This window comes from Dicentrarchus labrax, unplaced genomic scaffold, assembly GCF_905237075.1.
Source record: "Dicentrarchus labrax unplaced genomic scaffold, dlabrax2021, whole genome shotgun sequence".
Classification (NCBI taxonomy): domain Eukaryota; kingdom Metazoa; phylum Chordata; class Actinopteri; family Moronidae; genus Dicentrarchus; species Dicentrarchus labrax.
Window position 1 is genome coordinate 16548332 of NW_026136712.1, and position 19371 is coordinate 16567702.

At 41.6% G+C, this 19371-nt stretch overlaps 1 protein-coding gene across 16 annotated transcripts in view; it reads left to right on the top strand.

Annotated features, from left to right (window-relative positions):
- The window catches only part of nrxn1a (neurexin 1a), a 56244-nt gene that overhangs the window by 8777 nt on the left and 28096 nt on the right, over window positions 1–19371 (top strand). For 7 of the 16 annotated variants that reach the window (XM_051417543.1, XM_051417549.1, XM_051417547.1 and 4 more), the window contains 6 exons: window positions 246–275; window positions 12881–13182; window positions 14335–14358; window positions 16273–16434; window positions 18489–18560; window positions 18886–19110. In XM_051417543.1, the coding sequence (XP_051273503.1) occupies window positions 246–275; window positions 12881–13182; window positions 14335–14358; window positions 16273–16434; window positions 18489–18560; window positions 18886–19110 (815 nt within the window). The remainder of the gene's footprint in view (window positions 1–245; window positions 276–12880; window positions 13183–14334; window positions 14359–16272; window positions 16435–18488; window positions 18561–18885; window positions 19111–19371) is intronic. The other 9 variants (XM_051417545.1, XM_051417550.1, XM_051417553.1 and 6 more) reach the window with 3 other exon arrangements.

Sequence of the window (19371 nt, forward strand, 5' to 3'; positions counted from 1 at the left end):
GAGTTTTTTTTTAGACATTTGGAATAATTTAGAACAATCATACACACACATGCACTCACTTTTACACAGAGCACTTTAGCCTTCACCAGCATGTCATTGACAAACTCCTGTATCACAAAAACACATATATGCACGCACACACACACACACACACACACACACACACACACACACACACACACACACTCACACTTCACGCCCCATGAACCTTTGCTGTGCTGACTGTGCTCTTGTCTTCCTTTAAGGTGTGGCACACCTGATGATTGGCGACCAAGGTATGGCCTCCTCTTACCTCACTTCCTGTTGTCCTCTGCTATACCATCATCCCCTATCTCCTCACTCCCACACTCACAACTCCCTGTATCCCTCCCCCACTTCATCACCACCTGGCGCGGGAGGAAGTTGTCTCTCTAGGCACTGAACTAAGGTCAGTTATTTCTTCATGTAATTGAGATTTCTTCATTTTAAAACGGTCCCACTTGGTCTCATCAGAAATTTCAGTTTTAATTTAAACTGAAATGGATGACTTGGGCATTTGCAATGGAACAATTAAGAAATAATAAATGGCCGTGAAGATTATTTTTTGGTTTTGATTTTTGAAAAGGGTGATGAGCCTGAGAGCAACTTCTTCTGTAATATATACTGTAATCATGGCTGCTGATGTGGGATGGGGTTACGGGAGGGTGTAGACGTCTGCGGCCTGACGGCACTTGGCTGTATTAGATTTGGCAGGGCTCCAGGTCATGGAAATGGAGCTAAGGGCCGACTGACCAACTGACTCCATGGATGGTTTGAATTTGTCTTTACTCTTCCACCTCATTTCATTTTCTCTCATTTGTATGTAAGAGTGTGATTGCGGTAATGGGAGAGTTGAGTGTGTGTGTGTGCACGATGTATACATATGTGTGCACGTGGGCTTTTACATCATGGTTTGAATCAATGGCTGTGGCAGTTTTCACAGGAACACTCATCCACATTCATCCGTAGCTTTTCATCGGCTTCCAGCATGTCTCGCTCTGCTGTCGCTGGTCCTCACATGGGCTCCTGCTCACACATTGGAGAGCACATGTGATTCTGAACAGATGTTCCTGTGTATAAAAGCAATGCTGTTATACCTCAACCCCTACGTTGCCCAGTGCTTTTGAAGCACAGCCCAAAAACAAGTGCCTTTTGAAAAAATTGTTCACTGATGAACAAAACTCACAATGCCACCTCTTTCTTCTTGCCCTCTTTCTCCTTTTTCCTTCTTTGTTCCTGCCCTCTTACTCACTGTTTGGGACATCACCCTATGTGAATTTAGGAAAGCTCAGAGGTACCATCCCCTGATTTTTTTTTCATTTGTATGGCTAAATGGGCTGTTCTGGACTGTTATGAAGTTGAATGTATTGACAGGTTCTTGTATGTATGATAATGTAGAACCCTTAGAAGCGTTCAGCTTCAAGTTATTATTTGTGGTTGCCGTTAAATTGGAATGTTTCATTTTTGGTGAGGTAAGCTGTTGATGCATGTGTGCGTGCGTGCTCATACTTAAGCGTGTGTGCGTGCATGCGAGCGAATGAATTGGAGCCCTGGCGTACGGTGCCTTTGAAAATCTAAAGGTAGGTGCTGCTGGATCGGCCGGCTCTGCATGACGCTGATGAATACACTGATTGACCCACATGAAGACAGGCCTTACCGTGACAGGCTGATCTGTGTGTATTGTGCTCTTTGATTGGATGAGAGAGGACATGATGACGGCTGTCTCACATTGTGACAGGGCCGTCGTGTATTCAGTGAAATGTGCTATTTAATGAAATGTTCGTCCAAGCTGGTGGATAGAAATATCTTGAATAGAGCACAAATGATGTCTTGAACCATCTATCACCGTGAGACATCTCTATTCTGACAAGTATATTTCTATCTGAGCATTTCTGCTGTTTTGATTGCTTGGTAAGCTGCTACTGCTGTAGTTTCTGCCTTAAAATGTCTGCCATGAATCATCCAGGTGGCAGTGAAAATTTAATTGCTTCATCTGGCTTATGCTCAGCATTTTAAATCACCTACTTAAGGACCGACGTGTATTAACATATGTTTCCAGCATTATTACACAATGTATTCAGTGTATTTGTGTGTAGTTGATGTCCTCACTATTACGGATGTTTGGATTGTGATAGGCTGAAAGTAGAACTGTGGTTGATTTTTTTTTTCTTTTATTTTTTAAAAACCTTTGAAGTCTCTTTCAGAAACTGTACACATGAAAAAGCAGTGTGTGTGTGTGTGTTTGTGCGAGTGTGTTTTTGCTCTGCATACTGAGATGTAAAGGCTGTCAAATGGTGCAGACGAAGCCTAGCTTAGGTTAGCTCAGCGTAAAGAGGCTTTTTGAGGAGCCCGCAAAGCTGAAATGAGTTTCTTTGAGGGGGTGGATTGGGTGTGGGGAGGGGTGTCTTAGAAAGATATATAGCATGTGTGCCCGCTTGTGTGTGTGTCTGTGCTGGAGAAATTGAGAAAAAGCGACTGTGCCTGCGAGAGAAGAGCTAAAGGAATGAATGATAGAGGGAGTAGAGAGGGAAAGAGGAAGCGAGGGAGAGATAAAGTGAGTCGTCTTCTCTCCTGTGATGTAGAGCAACTGCCTGTATCTGCAAAGGGACAGCGGTGCTCCTGTCTGCCCTCCCAGCCCAGTCATTCTCCAAGGGACATCAGCCCTGATGGGGAGCCCTGGACCTTTCCCCTCTTCCATAAAACACAGCTATCATTCTCTCTGGAAACGATACCCACAGATCACTAATCACTTTGAGTGGGTGAAAATGCACGAATTGTGGAGGGAAGAAAGAAAAGAGGGAGCCAAATTGGATTTTCATAAGTATCGAGCAGCCAAAGGAAGAGGGGGAAATGGATTTTTTTTTCTTTTTTTGAAAAGTATTGAGCAGCAATAATCTGGATGGAAAATGTGCTTAAAGCCAAGTAGCAGATTTTGCCCTTTCTCTTCTCTCTGTCTGGCCAAGAATAGACCGTGAAGGGTTCTGGGTGAATGAGTGATTGTAGGTTCTGAATAGGATTGAGGAGTGGCTCTTGGATGTAATTGGCAGCAATGCTCGTTTATGATATTTATTTATTTATTTTTTAGCTTTTTGGGGCGGGTTGTTCGGTTAATAACGGTTGTTTGTCTACATGTCCAAGTGTTCTCGATATCAATCCAACAATCTGTGCACGGCATAAACAAGTGGTCGGCCTCTCTTGAAGTGACCTTTACACACGCGCTTACATGAACGGACGGACAAACAGACACACACTCACACACAATAACCTTTAGAGGGTGCCCGCTGAGTAGGTGAGTGAGTGTGTGTGTTCAGTGTAAATATGCATGAGTAAGGCTGCCTGCACATATTCTTCACGGTCAGTGGATGAAGGCAGGAGAGGGAACGAGGTGTGTTTGTGTGTGTTTGTGTGTGTGTGTGTGTGTGTGTGTGTGTGTGTGTGTGTGTGTGTGTGTGTGTGTCTTATGCGAGTGCGTGTTCAGGGGAGGTGGATTGTGAGTCATCACTTGTGACTCATAAAGCGTCGGCAATCAAAGCGGCTCATTTTAACACATTGTCTTATGGCAAAAACACGCAGATGGACGAACACTCCACATACACACGTATGTTCAGTGTCACACTCTTTGGATTTCTCTTTAAATTGTCTCTTTTGTTTTTGTCCCCTCCACCTCTCTCTCGCTGTCTCCCGGACATACACATGTGCGTGCTTTCCTCTCAAAAACACACACATACACTCACGCAGAGGATGAGCCCCGTGCTGACTCCACCATATGTGGGGTTGGGAGTGGTAGCAGACGCCAAGACAAGAGGAACCAGTCAGTACCAGCAAAGTACAGCATGTCTCCTACCTCTTACTCATCATCATCTAACAGACCTAATAATAAATCACACGAGGAGTGATAATTCTTTAATAAAATACAGCTCAAATTAAACTAAACTGAATTAAAAAAACATTTTTGTTATTTTAATTATGCCATTATAATTTCTCAACATATCTCACTGTTGCTGTTAAGTAGAAGTGCGACTAACAGTCTTAGTCAGGAGAGACTATATTCTGAGTGAACACATTGGCATTGTGCACAGTGAAGATGAGAAATATGAATAGTCTTTGGGGATTAGACCCCACGCTGACATACTTATATTTTAAGGGTAGGTGAAGCGAGTAGTATAGGAAACCCCCCAGATGGAGTATAGACAGTGGTGGTGGGACGAGATGAATGGTTGAAGATGGGTGTGATGAGGACTTGACTTCTGATGAGCTCAACCTGGGCACTGGTGACAGCTGACAGCGGCAGAGAGATTTGTTTGACAGCAACGATTGATTGATGATTGGCTGATGGAGATTGTGGTAAAATCTGGCTTGTTTAACTAAAAGAGTAAACGTCCTTAATCAGCTGATTAGAAGAGTCAGGCAGAGAGAACTGCGAATGAATGGAGCATAACGATAGTCTTCATGATTGAAATTACCCTGCGCTTTATTTCTCGATTGTTAAACTTTCATCTTAAAATGAATCAACAATTTTTTTTATTTTCAATCAGTCAATGAATTGTTTTGTTATTATATGTCAGAAAAGAGTAAAAATACTTGTTATAATTTCACACAGCCAAAATTGATATCTTCAGCTGTCTTATCAAAAAACCCAAAATATTCAAATCACTATCATGTATGACAAAGAATTCCTACAGTAGAGAAATAGTTGCTGATTGAGTTTTGGGCGATTTAGTAACTGATTAATCATTGTAGCTCTTAACTGTAAATAAAATATATTTGTTGGTAAGCTTGGGATTTAGCAACCTGGGATGGGCATTTTTCACTATATTCTGACATTTTATAGATGCAATTAATTAAAGGGATTGGAAATAATCATTACTTATGGCCCTGTTAGAAAGCAGTGGAGGAGGTTGTATTATATTTGTAGCTATAGGTGTAGTGCATCAACTGTGCCTGTATTTTTAAAGATTTATTTTCCCATTGTACTATAGAAATATTGCCATTAGAAAATCACCCAAATATCACCAAAACATTTGGTTTGCATTCGCCAAATTTCTGTGCCTGCTAGTAAAATCTGCCAAATAATTTAACCCTAGTAAATACTGTAACATACTCTGTATTTGTCAATAAAACACATTTGTCAGACACACATTAGCCACTGTAGTTGTAATGCTTGCATACTTTAGCAAGGCGGGCAAGTGAGCAGTACCCAACTCGAGGTGAGAGAGAGCCGCTTGGTGTTAAGAGGCAAGTGTCTGGTGATTGGCTGCCTGCCCGATGGACTGGCATGAATTTGGCTCCTGATGGCCACATCTTGAGCTGTGAAAAAAAAACTGTTAAAACTAAGTTGTGCCCACTCTAGCCATCAGTACTGATAAAGCAATTGCGCCAAAGTTTTTATAGCAAAATGCACAATTTCTCTAGATATACCCTTTCCACTAATGGGACTAATTCTGCCTCTACTCTCCGTTTCTAACACCCATTACAGTACTGTACTACAGTTCTCATTAATGCTTAACACCCATGCAGTTCTTGTAATGAAAGTCACAGCATCACATACAGAGCTCTTCCCTCACATTATCAGGAAGATGTACAGTTACTGAATTCACCATGGGAAATGTGTAGCAATCCCACAAGTAAATGTATACATTTATTGGTAATTGTATTCAATTACCATCCCGTTGTTTGGATTAACATTTTCGTAAATTCACCGCAACGCTAATAGGGAACACACAAAGCCGATGCACCCTGTAATCGCCTAAAAATAAAGACATCAAACGGACTCCCCGTTTACAGAGGATGGAGGGGAAAGATAGAGCGGAGGCTTGCTGAAAATGTGTAAGGGAGGGTGGGAGGAGGGGTGGGCGGGATAGGGTAAAAGAGTGTAGGAAAGTGATCGTGAGGAAAGATAGGAGCGCATTCAGAAAGTGGGAAAAGAGGTTTGGAAAGAGAAGGTCGGAGACGCAGAGGGAGACAGGAAGGGAGATAAGACTGCAGCGTTTCTCAGCAGGGGCGCTGCATCTCTCCTTGGGCTCCCCGACTTGACACAGTCTCGCATCAGCCGGGATGGTATTCATCATCAGTGATGCAGATACCTCATCCAACACATACAGACACAAAGACACAAACATACTCACACACACACACACACACACACACACACACACCCACACACACATTCCCTTTTTAGAAACAAAGAGAAAGAAACAGGCTAGTCGGTGCTCCAATTGTCTCTTACCTGTTCTAGCAATTTCCATTGTGTCTGAACGGGTGCTGAGGGTAGTGGCCCAATTGGCGATTCACTCCAGTACCCCATCTGGCATTTGAAGTTCATTTCTTTGCTGTTTGCCAAAACAAGAACAAACACATGAACAAGCGTACACACACTTGCACTCAGGCATTGTGCACGTACACACAAACACTCATTTACTCGTGGTACTTGTTTGGCATAACTACAACACTGAAATAGCCACAGCATTCATTAAAAACCCATTACATTACCTTTATGAAAAGAGGTCTTTATGCTCTTGTTATTTGTTAACAACCTGCTTTAAGGGGTTTCATTGGGTGTGTGTTTGTGTGACACTGCAGTATGTGTGTGCAAATCTGAGCAACATTTGTCTTTTGTGGGAATATTTAACTTTAATGTTTCAAATCAGTTTGGCACATTTTTTCAGTGAGTGTGTTTTTCAGTGCTCTATGGTGTGCATATGTGCCATGATGTATGTTTGTGTGCATGCCTGTGCAGGTGTGTGTGTGTGTGTGTGTGTGTGTGTGTGTGTGTGTGTGTGTGTGTGTGTGTGCGCGTGTGTGCGTGTGTCGAACAGGGATGAAACTGACTCTGATCTTATCCAGCTTAAGACAAATACACTGTTCTGCCTGCAGACATTGTCATGGAAACAAGCTGGTTTCCCTGGGTACCAGAGAGAAGGCCAAATTCAAGCTACAGACAGAGACAAAGAGAGAGAGAGAGAGAGAGAGAGATGAGCACAGATAAAGGAAACAAAAAGGGACAAGAAAAAAAAGATTGAACGTAATGGCAGGAAGTGTGCTGTTCATAGTTTTTTCTTAAATTGAAATTCAAAGGGATTCACAACATTAGATATTATTTAGTTAAGTTCTATTTGTGTCCCATGGAAATCCACTTAAAAAAGATGAGAAAATGGCTGCTCAAAAACAATTTTAACTTCAATATGTTTTACTAGTAATGAAGCAAAAATGACTAAATATCTTTTGGTTTTGAAGTCGTCACATTGGACTATTTTATGTCACTTTAAAGATCAAACTGTTTATTCACTGCGGCTGCAACTAAAGATTATTAGAGTAATGTGTTGACAATGATAAATTGATTATTTGATCAAGTTCATTAATTGATTACTCGACTGTACTGAATTAACTATATAGATAATTGTTTAAGACATTTATAGAGACAAAAAATGCTAAAAATTTGATTTTTTTCCAGTTTTTCTGATTTTCATTGTCTTAACATTAAAAGCAATATATTTTGCTTGTCAGACAAAATAAGACATTACTGACATCATTTTTCATTGGTTTTGTTTTATAGACAAAATGATTAATCAATTGACCAAGAACATAATCAGATAAATCGAATGCAGATTTATAGATTAGGAAAATAATCGTTAGTCGTATCCCTATAGTCAATAATTTTATATATATAATATAATAATATAGTTTGATCTATAAAGTGACATAAAATAGGGAAAAATAAGTTCAATGTCTATATAAAAATCAACAGAGAAAGGAGCATGTCTGCTTGATAAATGACTTCAACTATTACTATTACTTTTCTGCCGATCAACTAATTGATTAATCGTTTCTGCGCTAGTTTTAGTTCTGAACCAGGAACGCTTTTGTCAGAGCGGGTGTCAGATTTTTAAAACAGTATATCTCATGTTGGGAATAAATGCCTTCAATTTAACAACAACAACAACAACAACAACAACAAAAAAAGGAATAAGAGCTCAACGTTGCAGACCACCAATCTGTCACTTGTGTCCTGACAGTAATATCCTCCTCTACAGTATTGCTCCCTTGGCAGTGATGTGATAGCCCAATCGGTTTCAAAGCCAGATGCTGTATATCACCGAATAGAGATGGAAACGGCCGTCGTAGCCTTTAGTGAACTTGACTGTATGGATTTTCACACTTTAACTTAATATAGAGACTATGCATATGTTAGCATACATTTACATACATTTCCTACACTGGTCATCTATCTGTATACTGTATGAGTGCATAGTTAATCCACCTGTCTGTTATTAAGGAGGGATGCCTTCATGCAGGATGTTTGAGTTTATGCTGTGTGTGTGTGTGTGTGTGTGTGTGTGTGTGTGTGTGTGTGTGTGTGTGGACAGTCTGAGAGGAGCTGATAGCAGAACTGCATGGTGGGCTAAAAACGAGGTGCAGGGGAATTGCAGTGTGCTATCTCCAGAATGACAGGGCTGCCATGATTGAGGCTTGCTACACTAGGATTTAGATACACCAGCATTTTTCTCTTTTTCGTTCTCTCTAGCCATCCATCCCTCGCTCTCTGCCACTCCCTTTCCTTGTCTCCCTTTCTATCCCTCCACCTCTTCCTCTCTTCTCTTCCATTTTGTGTTACCCATCTCAATGAGTCTCTCCATCTCCCCTCTTCTATTCCTTCTTCTTTCAAATTCCCCCAATGCATCTTTCCCCCTTTTCTCTACCCTGCATCTTTTCCACCCTGCTCCCTCTATCAGGTGCTGTATAATGTAGGCTCCCCTGATGTGCTCCCAGCCTCCATCCGCCATTTTGATTCAGTACAGCTGTCCATGATAATGTACTGTTCACTCAATCACTCTTTCTCTCTCTTGCCCTCCTTCCCCATCTCTCTTCCTGTCTCTCTCTCTCTCTCCCTCAAACACACATGCACAAACACACATATTTGCTGTAGCCCCTGTAATACAGGGTTGCCATGGAAATGACAAATTAGTGTGTGAAATGTTGAGGAGGAGCCCCATGAGAAGAGACAAAGCCATATGAGACTCACACTCGCCATATACACACAAACACAGAGAAATCCAAGTGATGTGTGTTTGAGGGGCGGTATAGTTGCAGCTGGTCCCAGTAGAAGCAACCATCAGATCAGTTATTCACTCTCCTTCTCCCTCCTGCCTCCCCACAGACTGCTTTATTCATTAGAATAGTAGTTTAATGATAGCCATCAAAGTCTTGATGCCAATCACTCTCCATCTTTACATTTTTGCCTATTCCCACTCCGCCTAAAGCCTCCATAGTTACTAATTCCTTTCATTTTTCCCATACTAGTTCCTTGCATGTTTTCCTGGTTGTTTGTCCTAACTTCCTCCTTTCCTTTCTCTCTGCTCTCCTTCCTTCCCTTCAATTTCCATTAGTAACGTAATTTAATCAGTCTCAATAGAGCTGAGAATAAGAAAACGTCTGACAGGGCTGCAAGTAAGGATTATTATCAGTATTACTTAAACTGTTAATGTTATCATTTTTTCAATTGCTCGATTCATTGTTTAATCTATAAAATGTCAGAAATTTGAGAATAATGCCCATCAGAATTGCCCAGAACCCAGAATGACATCTTCAGATTGTTTGTTTTGTCCAACTAACGGTCCAATGTACAAAAGAAAGATCTAGGATATTAATTTATGATGACATAGAACAGAGAAAAGTAGCAAATCCTCACATTTTAGACTTCTTATTTTGAAATGACTTGAAGAATCAATTGATCAGTACTGCAGTCAGACCTTACAGACAACTAGTATATAGTAAACTATAGACACAGTTAAAGAAATATAAGATCTCCAAAGCAAATTAAATATTTTAGAGGTTGTTTTAGAGATTTCACTTTCAGTCTCACTGATATATAATAAAGCTCTTGTCAAGACAGAGCAAGACTTCAGAGCAAACAAAAAACATTTACAGCCAGCATACACAAAGAAAGTCAACCAATAATCAAGCCATGAGAAATAATTAAGAAATAACTACAAGAGTAATAAAAACAACATCATGTGATAATAAGGCTTTAAAATCTCAGGAAGTGAAATAACCTAGATTGTGAGATTCCTTATTCCTTCCATTACTCACTAACTTTATTAAATCTCATAGTGTCATTAAGATCAAGAAAGAGTCTTTTTGCAAGAAAGACCTGAGAGAAATGAAAAACATTTACAGTCAGACTTTACATACAACCACACAACCAGTCCACAAGATCCTAAGCCTAACCACAACTCATAGTCATATAAAAACATAAGATAATAGTGCTTAAAAATCGCCAAAGAAAATTCAATATTTTATCTTGAGATATTTGAGTCTTTTCTCTCTGCTTTCCCGTCCTTTTCTCTTTACTGTCATTTGCATTTTTTCACATTCTTTCTCTGTGTTCGTTCATCCTCCTGCTCGCCTGCTTTGATCGACAGTGCTCTCCACAGGATGAAGTGTGACATGTGGTGTGTATGTCAGTGTCTGTCTCACTGTTTACTCTGAGCTAATACTGACTCACTCCATTAATCTGAGCTACAACAGATCCACTCCAACCTGCCCACTTGAGAGCGTGCGTGATCCTGCGGGTGTGTGTGTTTGTGTCTTAGTTGTGTCTGTACACACTGAATACATGAATGCACGACACATGTTCTTCATTGTGTTTGTGTCACCCAATATGCATTTTCCTGCATGATTTGTGTGTGTGTGTATACGTCTGTTGTTGTTGCGGCCCAGAGCTTCCAGATCGATGCAGAGATGCTTTATGTGCTCCTGTCTGGTCTAATGACATGTCTGTAAATTAGCAACAGAATGGTGGAGCACCACACTGAAACCTAATGGCACCTCTGTAAATTACCACTAGAATGCTGCTGGACGGCTGCGTGTGTTCTCATTGTGAACAACTTGGCTCCCGTCCTCACTCAGCCACCTCATCTACATTTGTCTACGTGTCTGCTTGTGTGTGTGCCAGTGCGCTTGTGTGATTGTGTTAGCATTTGTGGCTGTTCTCTCCGTGTGTATGTGTGTGTCTGTGTGTGTGTGTGTGTGTGTTGTTTTTTTTGTGTGTGCCTCCCTCCTCCTCCTCGCTCTCGCTCCTCTCAGTAAAGACTAGCCCGAGGCCCTGAGTTGGTAATAGCTTTTCTGACAGCAATACACCAATATTTACAGAGACCAGCACCCACCCACACCCCTGCACATTTCATGCACACATAAAAAAAAAAGCATATACTTGTCTGCACACAAATACACATTCACGTGCTTGAACACATAGTTGCACACTTTTTTTCTTTTTGACGCATGCGCATACGCACGCACACTCTTAATTAACATGCTGGGAGGGAAGGAATCACACACTTGGGGGAACTCACGCACATGCTGGCAAACAACTTGTTGTTTCTCACTCATATATTGGCATTCACATTCAGGTTTTTTCATGCAACAGAAGCAAAGAAAGACAATTTGCCACAATTGCTCTTTGAATTGTGATATATTCTCACTTTTTCCTTCTCATTATTCTCTCTGTGTTATATTCACTCAAGTGCGGCCGATTCCATTTCAACACTCTTCTCTCTGCTTCTCACTACCTTAATAACCTATTACACTTCAGTCTATTCATTACGTGGCAATCCCCCCACCCTCCCTTCCTCTCCAGCGGTTCCTCACCAAGTGTCTGTCTTGCTCCAGCCTGACCTAGTGTGTGTTAAATTCCCCTCTGTTCTCCTCATTATCGTGAACTACAAGTTGGTGGTTATGCCAGAGGCTCCACATAGCAGAGAAAAAGAGGCCAACGAGACGTGCGGAGAGGAATGGTGGCGTGAAGCTTGAAGGGAGGTGTGAGAGATATAGGGATGGTGGTGAGGAGAATGCTGGAGTGGATGCGGAGGAAGGGTGATGCTTTCGGGGGATGGGTGTGAAGGAGACAGATAATGTCACCCCTGCTTGCCAGCACAATAGTATGATCATTTTTTGCACGCAGATGTGTGTGTAGGTGTGCATATTTGTTCCTCTGCTTGCTTGCGTATATGGCTGTGCACTTCTGTATGAGTAGGTGTGAGAGAGTAGATAAGAGAGTGTGAGCTTAAGGATGATGGATTGCAAATCTTGGTCTTGTGTCCTTGGGGGTCACAAAGGGTGTGCAAGGTAAGTTACCATTGGCTGTCTGCTTGTTATCCTGAATTCTAATTGGCCAGTCTTGCCTGCTTTGGCTGCCATGATGCTTCGGTTCTCCATCTTCATTGTCATTTTTTGCCATCCTTCCAAAAACCTTTCTAACCTCCACTGCTACTGCACATACATGCACATACACACACATTTTGGCATTTGATGAACATGACGAAATGAGCCATGTTGTCAAACAAGACCACATCACTTCAGACTGCCAGCACAGCTGTTCTCTCAAAAGAGAGGATGGCAGGTTTCATAACGAGTTTGGAATGCTACAGACTCACGACTGTCTCTCTCGCATCCACACTGTTTAATCTCCAACCCACATGAGTGATCAAAGCTTGTTTACACACCACTCCATGGTACGATTAGAGGTATGGAAGGAAGTGTTTCTTCCAAGTGCTGGCATCAGTGAGGCTTTGCTTGACAGTAACAACATTTTCAGCATTTTAAACAATATGTTTTGTACCGCACATCCGAATCAAATTTAACCAGGCCCAGCAGAGCTTTGTTTTACTCGGCTGGCTCTGATGAACACCCACCATTTTATCATCTTTGAGCATATTGTGAAGAGGAGTGTGGGAAGAAGCAACATAGCTTGGATTTTGTTCTAATCATTATGATAATGTTCAACAAGAGTATAATCATTCTATACTTCTTTGTTCTTCCTCCCTTTTTCCTTCGTCCTCTTCCTTTTCCACCTCTCCCTTTCTATCAGCTCGCGAGGAGTATGTTGCCACCTTCAAGGGCTCAGAGTACTTCTGCTATGACCTGTCGCCCAACCCCATCCAGTCTAGCAGCGATGAAATCACGCTTTCCTTCAAGACGCTGCAGCGCAACGGCCTGATGCTGCACACCGGCAAGTCAGCCGACTACGTCAACCTGGCACTGAAGAACGGTGCCGTGTCACTTGTCATCAACCTCGGCTCTGGGGCCTTCGAGGCCTTGGTGGAGCCCGTCAACGGCAAGTTCAACGACAACGCCTGGCACGACGTCAAGGTCACCCGCAACCTGAGACAGGTAACCAGACAACAGGAGATGGAAGAGTGAGCGACCAAGCACAGAACAGGAACAGGAGAGGAGATATTAAAGTAGTTACGATATTGATCAGCCTTGAAGAAGAAAGATTTGAAGGGTAGGGTAGGACAAAAAGATCGCAAGTGGTATATTAATGAATGGATGGAAGCATGTTTGGATTTTAGTTAGTGATCAAATAATTAGCAATAAACAAAATTAATTGACAACAATGATTATTTTGATTAATCCTTTAACTCATTTATCAAGTAAAAATATTTTTAAAAAATTGCTTTTTTCAGTTTTTGAAATGTGAGGATTTGTTGCTTTTCTTTTGTTTTCTAACATTGTAAAGTGAATGTCTTTGGGACTGTTGGTCGGACCAAACAAGAATCTTGAAGACGGCACCTTGGTCTCTAGCAAACTGTGATGGGCATTTTAAACTATTTTCTCACATTTTATAGACTAAATTATTAATTTGTTTATTTGTGAAATAATTTTCAGATTAATTAAATGATCTTCAGTTGCAGCATTAATTCTAATTCCCTGTTAAATAGTTTCAGTGTGTGTTTGACTTTGGTGAACCACAGTGACTGCTGCAGATGTTTCAGGGGCAGTGGGCAGCAGAAAAGACTATAGTCCGCAGCAAGAAACTAATCAATGTAGAAGCTACGGTCAGTGGTCTGTTGTCCAACTGCAGTGATGCTGTGGTAGGAAGAAAATACCTGAGGTTTTGGTCTTAGTTTACAGTGGGTTAACCACCAGACCAGCACTGCTTTCTGCTCTAGGTGAGTGCTTTTTCAATTGTGGGTGTGTATGTATGAATGAATGTGTGAGTGAAAGAGAGAGAGAGAGAGTGAACTAGAGAACATTGAGGGTCACTAGCACTCAGGTGCTTGTAACCCACCTGTGCCCTGCCTCTACCGTTTGCCTGTTTGTACTACTATCTTGACTACTAACTTTACTAACCTGCTAGTGAAACTAACCACCATCCATGGAATGATTCATTCTACTAACCTAACCTGTGCCCTTCTCCTAGTGAAACCACTCCAACCAACCTACTAACCTCACCAGAGGCCTTCTAGCTATCCTTTTTTTGTTCCCGAAGTTGTTCTGTTCACAGTTTTTTGCTTTCCTTTCTCCCCCTCTCCTACAAAGCACTCAGGCATTGGACACGCTATGGTAAACAAACTCCATTGTTCGGTAGATATCATTCTAATTGTTTCTTAGTTTGGGTTTGCCCCGTGTCTATTTCCTTTTGAACCATAGACATCAAAACTAAACCAATAAAAGGATAAATGCGGTTGGTAATCTTTTACGCTTAAAAAGCCCCCGTCCCCCCCTCCTTGCCAACCACTTCTTTTTTTAAAGTCCTTTCTTCCCTTTCTCTACCGTTTTTTTCACCCCATCACTCTGTGACTGACATGTAGGCGTGTACTGATTGGCTCATCCCTCACCTGCACGCAAATGGCGAGCCCCCCCTTCCTGCATGGCGTGACTCAGAAACCCTTCCCCTCTCTGATTGGTCTGTAATATGGATAGAGAGGTCCCTCCTTCCCCTTCTTTTTTTCCTTCTTCTTTTGATTTTTCGTCCTCCACTCTGCCACTGCATGTTCTCCTCTGATTCATCCTGTCCTCTGTTGTCGTTCTTTTGTCTACTGTGTCCTCTTTGCCAGTGGTTGCATGCAGAGAGAGGAACAGGCTGCATGTTTATATATTTATGTGAGTGTGTACGTGTGGAATGAGCCGTAACCCATCTAACACCTGTGAGTGTGTGTACATCAATATGTGTGTGTTCGTCCATGTGTCATCTCATTCAGACTCGCTGATCTAACAAACCCCCCAGACCACATACTAATTAACTAACACCATCATCACAACTCACCCTAACAACACGATAACATAACATCATCACAACTACTAACAGCATTGAAATCATTAACCCTAACCTCAGTAACCCAACACAGCTTGGCCTGACACAAGTAACACCACTGTGGCTGTCAGCAGATCAACAACTAACAACTACTAACAAGTAAATAGTACTAACACCTACCTGTATAGCACGAAGAAGCCTGTGGAAACTTACTAACACCTGTCTGGCTGGGCAAGTTTGCCTGGCAATGATAAGCACCATCAGTGAGAGGAAACATACTGTAGTGGGAAAGTAAAGCACTCACAACCTTTATGGGCAGTTGAACATGGTCAGTAATGTACTTTAGAATATCAGGGTGATAACATACCACTAACTTACGTGTGACAGGGTTTGCAGCCTGTGCAAGCTAAAAGCCCCCATATAGGCTATTATACAGCAGAATGGGCTGAATTATAAGAACACCAGGCCCAGTGTCGCCTTAGGTGAAGAATTAAGGGAAGCTGTTGTTAGTGTATTAGGAAGTAAATCAAATTGCATCTTCTACAAGATAAAGCAGCTTAGAGTCTGTGGCAGAGACATGAGGAGGAAAACTTTTAATGTAAAAGCTGAACTAGTATACATAGAAGACGAGGCTAGCCTTTTAATGCAGTGCTGCGTTTTGGTTTGGTTTAGTCTGTACAATGCAGTGACAGAACTGGCTTTGAAGTCTGGGTATGGAGAGTCACAATCCACCGATGGTGGCCTTGAGGCTTTGGTTATCAGTAAATCTTTATTAATCACACACAGGATCTAGTTTTCATTCTGTACAATAGACTTACTGCTGTTGACAGGCAGAAGCAGGCAGACCACATAGTATGATTCCAGTCAGAGTGTACAAGTGGTAGATGGGGCTACAGAGTGTATTTCCACGTGTAGGCAGGTTGAGTGAGTGGCATTTAGTAGTGTATATCAACATAATGTCAGTAATAACAGCAAAGACCAGAGGCAGCACTATTCATTTACACAACACAGTTAGCACTGATCCATCCACACCAAATCAAAGTCCCAACAGCACAACTAGCCAATTCCCCAAACCAATCAGGCCTTCTCCCCACCAGAATGCATACACATTGGTTACCAATGAGTAACGGGGGCTAATTTGGCTGGTCAGCGCCTAGCTAGCGCTTAGCGCTACCTTTGGTGTGAGTATATAGCGTGTCCTTTCCCTGTGCTTTGTTATGTAGGTGACGATCTCTGTGGACGGCATCCTGACCACCACTGGCTACACCCAGGAGGACTACACCATGCTGGGCTCTGACGACTTCTTCTACGTGGGAGGGAGCCCCAGCACCGCTGACCTGCCCGGTTCTCCAGTCAGCAATAACTTCATGGGCTGTCTTAAAGAGGTGGGGTGCATGCGTTGTGCACTTATATGTTTATATCTGCACAAAGAAAACACATTTGATATACTCATACTCAAAGTATGGTTTAAAAAATTGCATGATATTGATAAGATTATTTTTATCCAGTATATATTGCGATATCGCAAAAATCTAAAGATATTTGAAAAAATGAAATAAATAAAATAGTCAAACTGCTTTTTATTAGACAAAACTATCCCCACATGCAAAACAAGTTAGTTATTTAACTTCAATTTGCTCTGAATTGTTAATTTAGACAGAATTGAGATTGAATGAACTACAGAGATAATCACCACATGATAATTTCTACATAATATGATTCCACTGAAAGACGATGAATGATAATATTTAATTACTGCTGAGTTAATATACTAATGCTGCACATATTTCTGTATACTCTCAGGTTTTAAGAAACACATTGTCTTTTTTTCTCACTCTTTTTTTCTTTCTCTCTTCACTTACTGTCACGCATCATGCAAACATTTTACACACATTATCTTATAAAGCGCACACACAGAAATGCTTCCATTTGGCAGACTCACACAAACAGTCCCAGACACACACACCCTCCCCAGCATCAGAGAGAATCAGTGATGAGTGTCGTTGAGGGAGTAGATACAGCACTAAGCACTAACATGCTAATTAGCTACGCCACAGAGACGCTCCATCCATCCGCTGTGCTTGAAATGGGCCACAACACTGCAACAACAAAAACTCACATGACACACTCATGAAAACACACTAATACACTTGCATATGCACAACAACACAATCTTAGCATGTATGAGCATGCACACAGATATGTGCATGCGCATACATGAGCAGGAATGCACAAATATACCAACTGAACACACACAGACAAAAATAGTCAAACACAAACAATCATACATGTGCATTCACGGCACTTGACACAACAAAACTCTCAAATACATCCTCACACCCCTAATATACACACCACGTCTGAGTCTCACTTTCATTCACACAGAGGCATAAACAAACAACCAAACAAGCCGACAGATGATGTGCCAAACAGAGAGCTATCTGTATCAGTGGTGAATGCGCTCTGTGTTGCTTCATTAAGACTGATGGTGTTTAAACGAGGCTGCCGCTGTCATAGTGAACCCTCCACTGGCACATTTACATATTTAATACGATGATATGATAATCCGTGTGAGCAAATTAAGATGTATGCAGTGAATCACACGCATGAATGATCACGGCTGTAACAATTTGGTGCATTTGATGTGGCGCAGGCACACTCCTACACACCCACACGCTAACTATTTTGCACACTTGCAGCACTTATATTCAAGAACTGAACTCATTGCCCTACACACCGATGCAAAATCATATGGCATACAAACATTTTTAAACAAAGGTGAAAAGCCATTGCAAAAGAGAAATTTTGTGATGTTGCTTAGTTAAGGTCATAGGAGGAGGTTTGGATTAATAAAGCAGAGCTTGTGTGTGCCCGTCTCTCTCAACATCAAAATGCTCAGCACAGGCACACTCTTTACACTCACGCTGCTCAGTCAGAGAGCGTACTGTGTTAGGGAAAGGAAAGAGAAACAGAAAAGAGTAAAAGCAATCATGCAAGTAGCAGGGACAAATGGGAGTTATCAAAAGATGGGGCTGGAGTGGCTCGCTCGTCTTAAGGTTGTCACTTGCATATAAAAATACCAAAACACTTGAATAAATAAAAAAGTGGGTTGAAAGATTAATGGATGTCTGGTCATATTTTAAGTGTCTTGTCGCCTCTTTATCTCTTCAGCGTTCTCTTCTTTTTTTGACCTCTGAAACGGTTAATCAAAGCATATCAAAGCGTATTCTCTTTGCTTGTTTTTCCTTATTGTTGTAAAACACTAAGGTTAAATGAAGAAAAATCACAGTAGTCAAATTCTATGCCACATTAGACATATTTGACAGGAATCAAATGAGGTTGTATCTATTGACCACAAGTGAAGGAAAAGGTTTCTTTTTATTTTATCCAAAGATGAATTAATGTTTCATTCTTTTCTCTTCAATCCTGTCCCTTGAAGGTGGTGTACAAGAACAATGATGTACGATTGGAACTGTCTAGACTGGCAAAACAGGGAGACCCAAAGATGAAGGTATGCACTTTCAACAGCATGTACAACTTGATCCAGACTACACATTATCCTCTTATACGCAGAACACAGGAATCATTTTGTACCACAAACTCCTGTCAGGCCCTGCAAGGCTTATACTGTATTTTAAGTAAATGGGATTATATTTTTGAGAGTTAGACACAAGCTTTTGTCTTTTAGTCAGTTACAGCTGGGAGCGACTGGCTTAAGTTCAGCTGCAGACTACAAAGGAGCCATTTTGGCCATACTATTCACTGGGCAGCCGCTTAACAACCCTTTTTTTAAATGCGTGAACCCACAACATTTATTTTTCTTTTACCTTGCCCAGGTAAGTGGGATGGTGTCCTTCAAGTGCGAGAGTGTGGCCACGCTGGACCCTGTGACCTTTGACACCCCAGAGTCTTTCGTGGCACTGAGCAAGTGGACAGCGAAGAAGGCGGGATCGATCTCATTTGACTTCAGGACCACAGAGCCAAACGGATTGATGCTTTTCAGCCATGGCAAACCCCGGCAGCAGCAACGCAAGGACCCTCGCACACCTCCTACAGTCAAGGTGAAAATATAATATGTATATTACATATATAATTTATAGAAAGACACAGGAAAACCATGAAAAAAACAAGACTAAGTCTAGAAGTCTACAGCCATGCTAGTAGCTTTGTGAACTTAAATGCTAGCACACAATGACAATGCTAAGATGCTGATGTTCAGCATGTTCATCTTCTTAGTTTAGGGTGTTAGCCCCTTTAACCTGATGGTGGTGATAGATGGAAAGTCAAGGGATCACAAACGTTAGTGCTCTTTATCCTGAGGG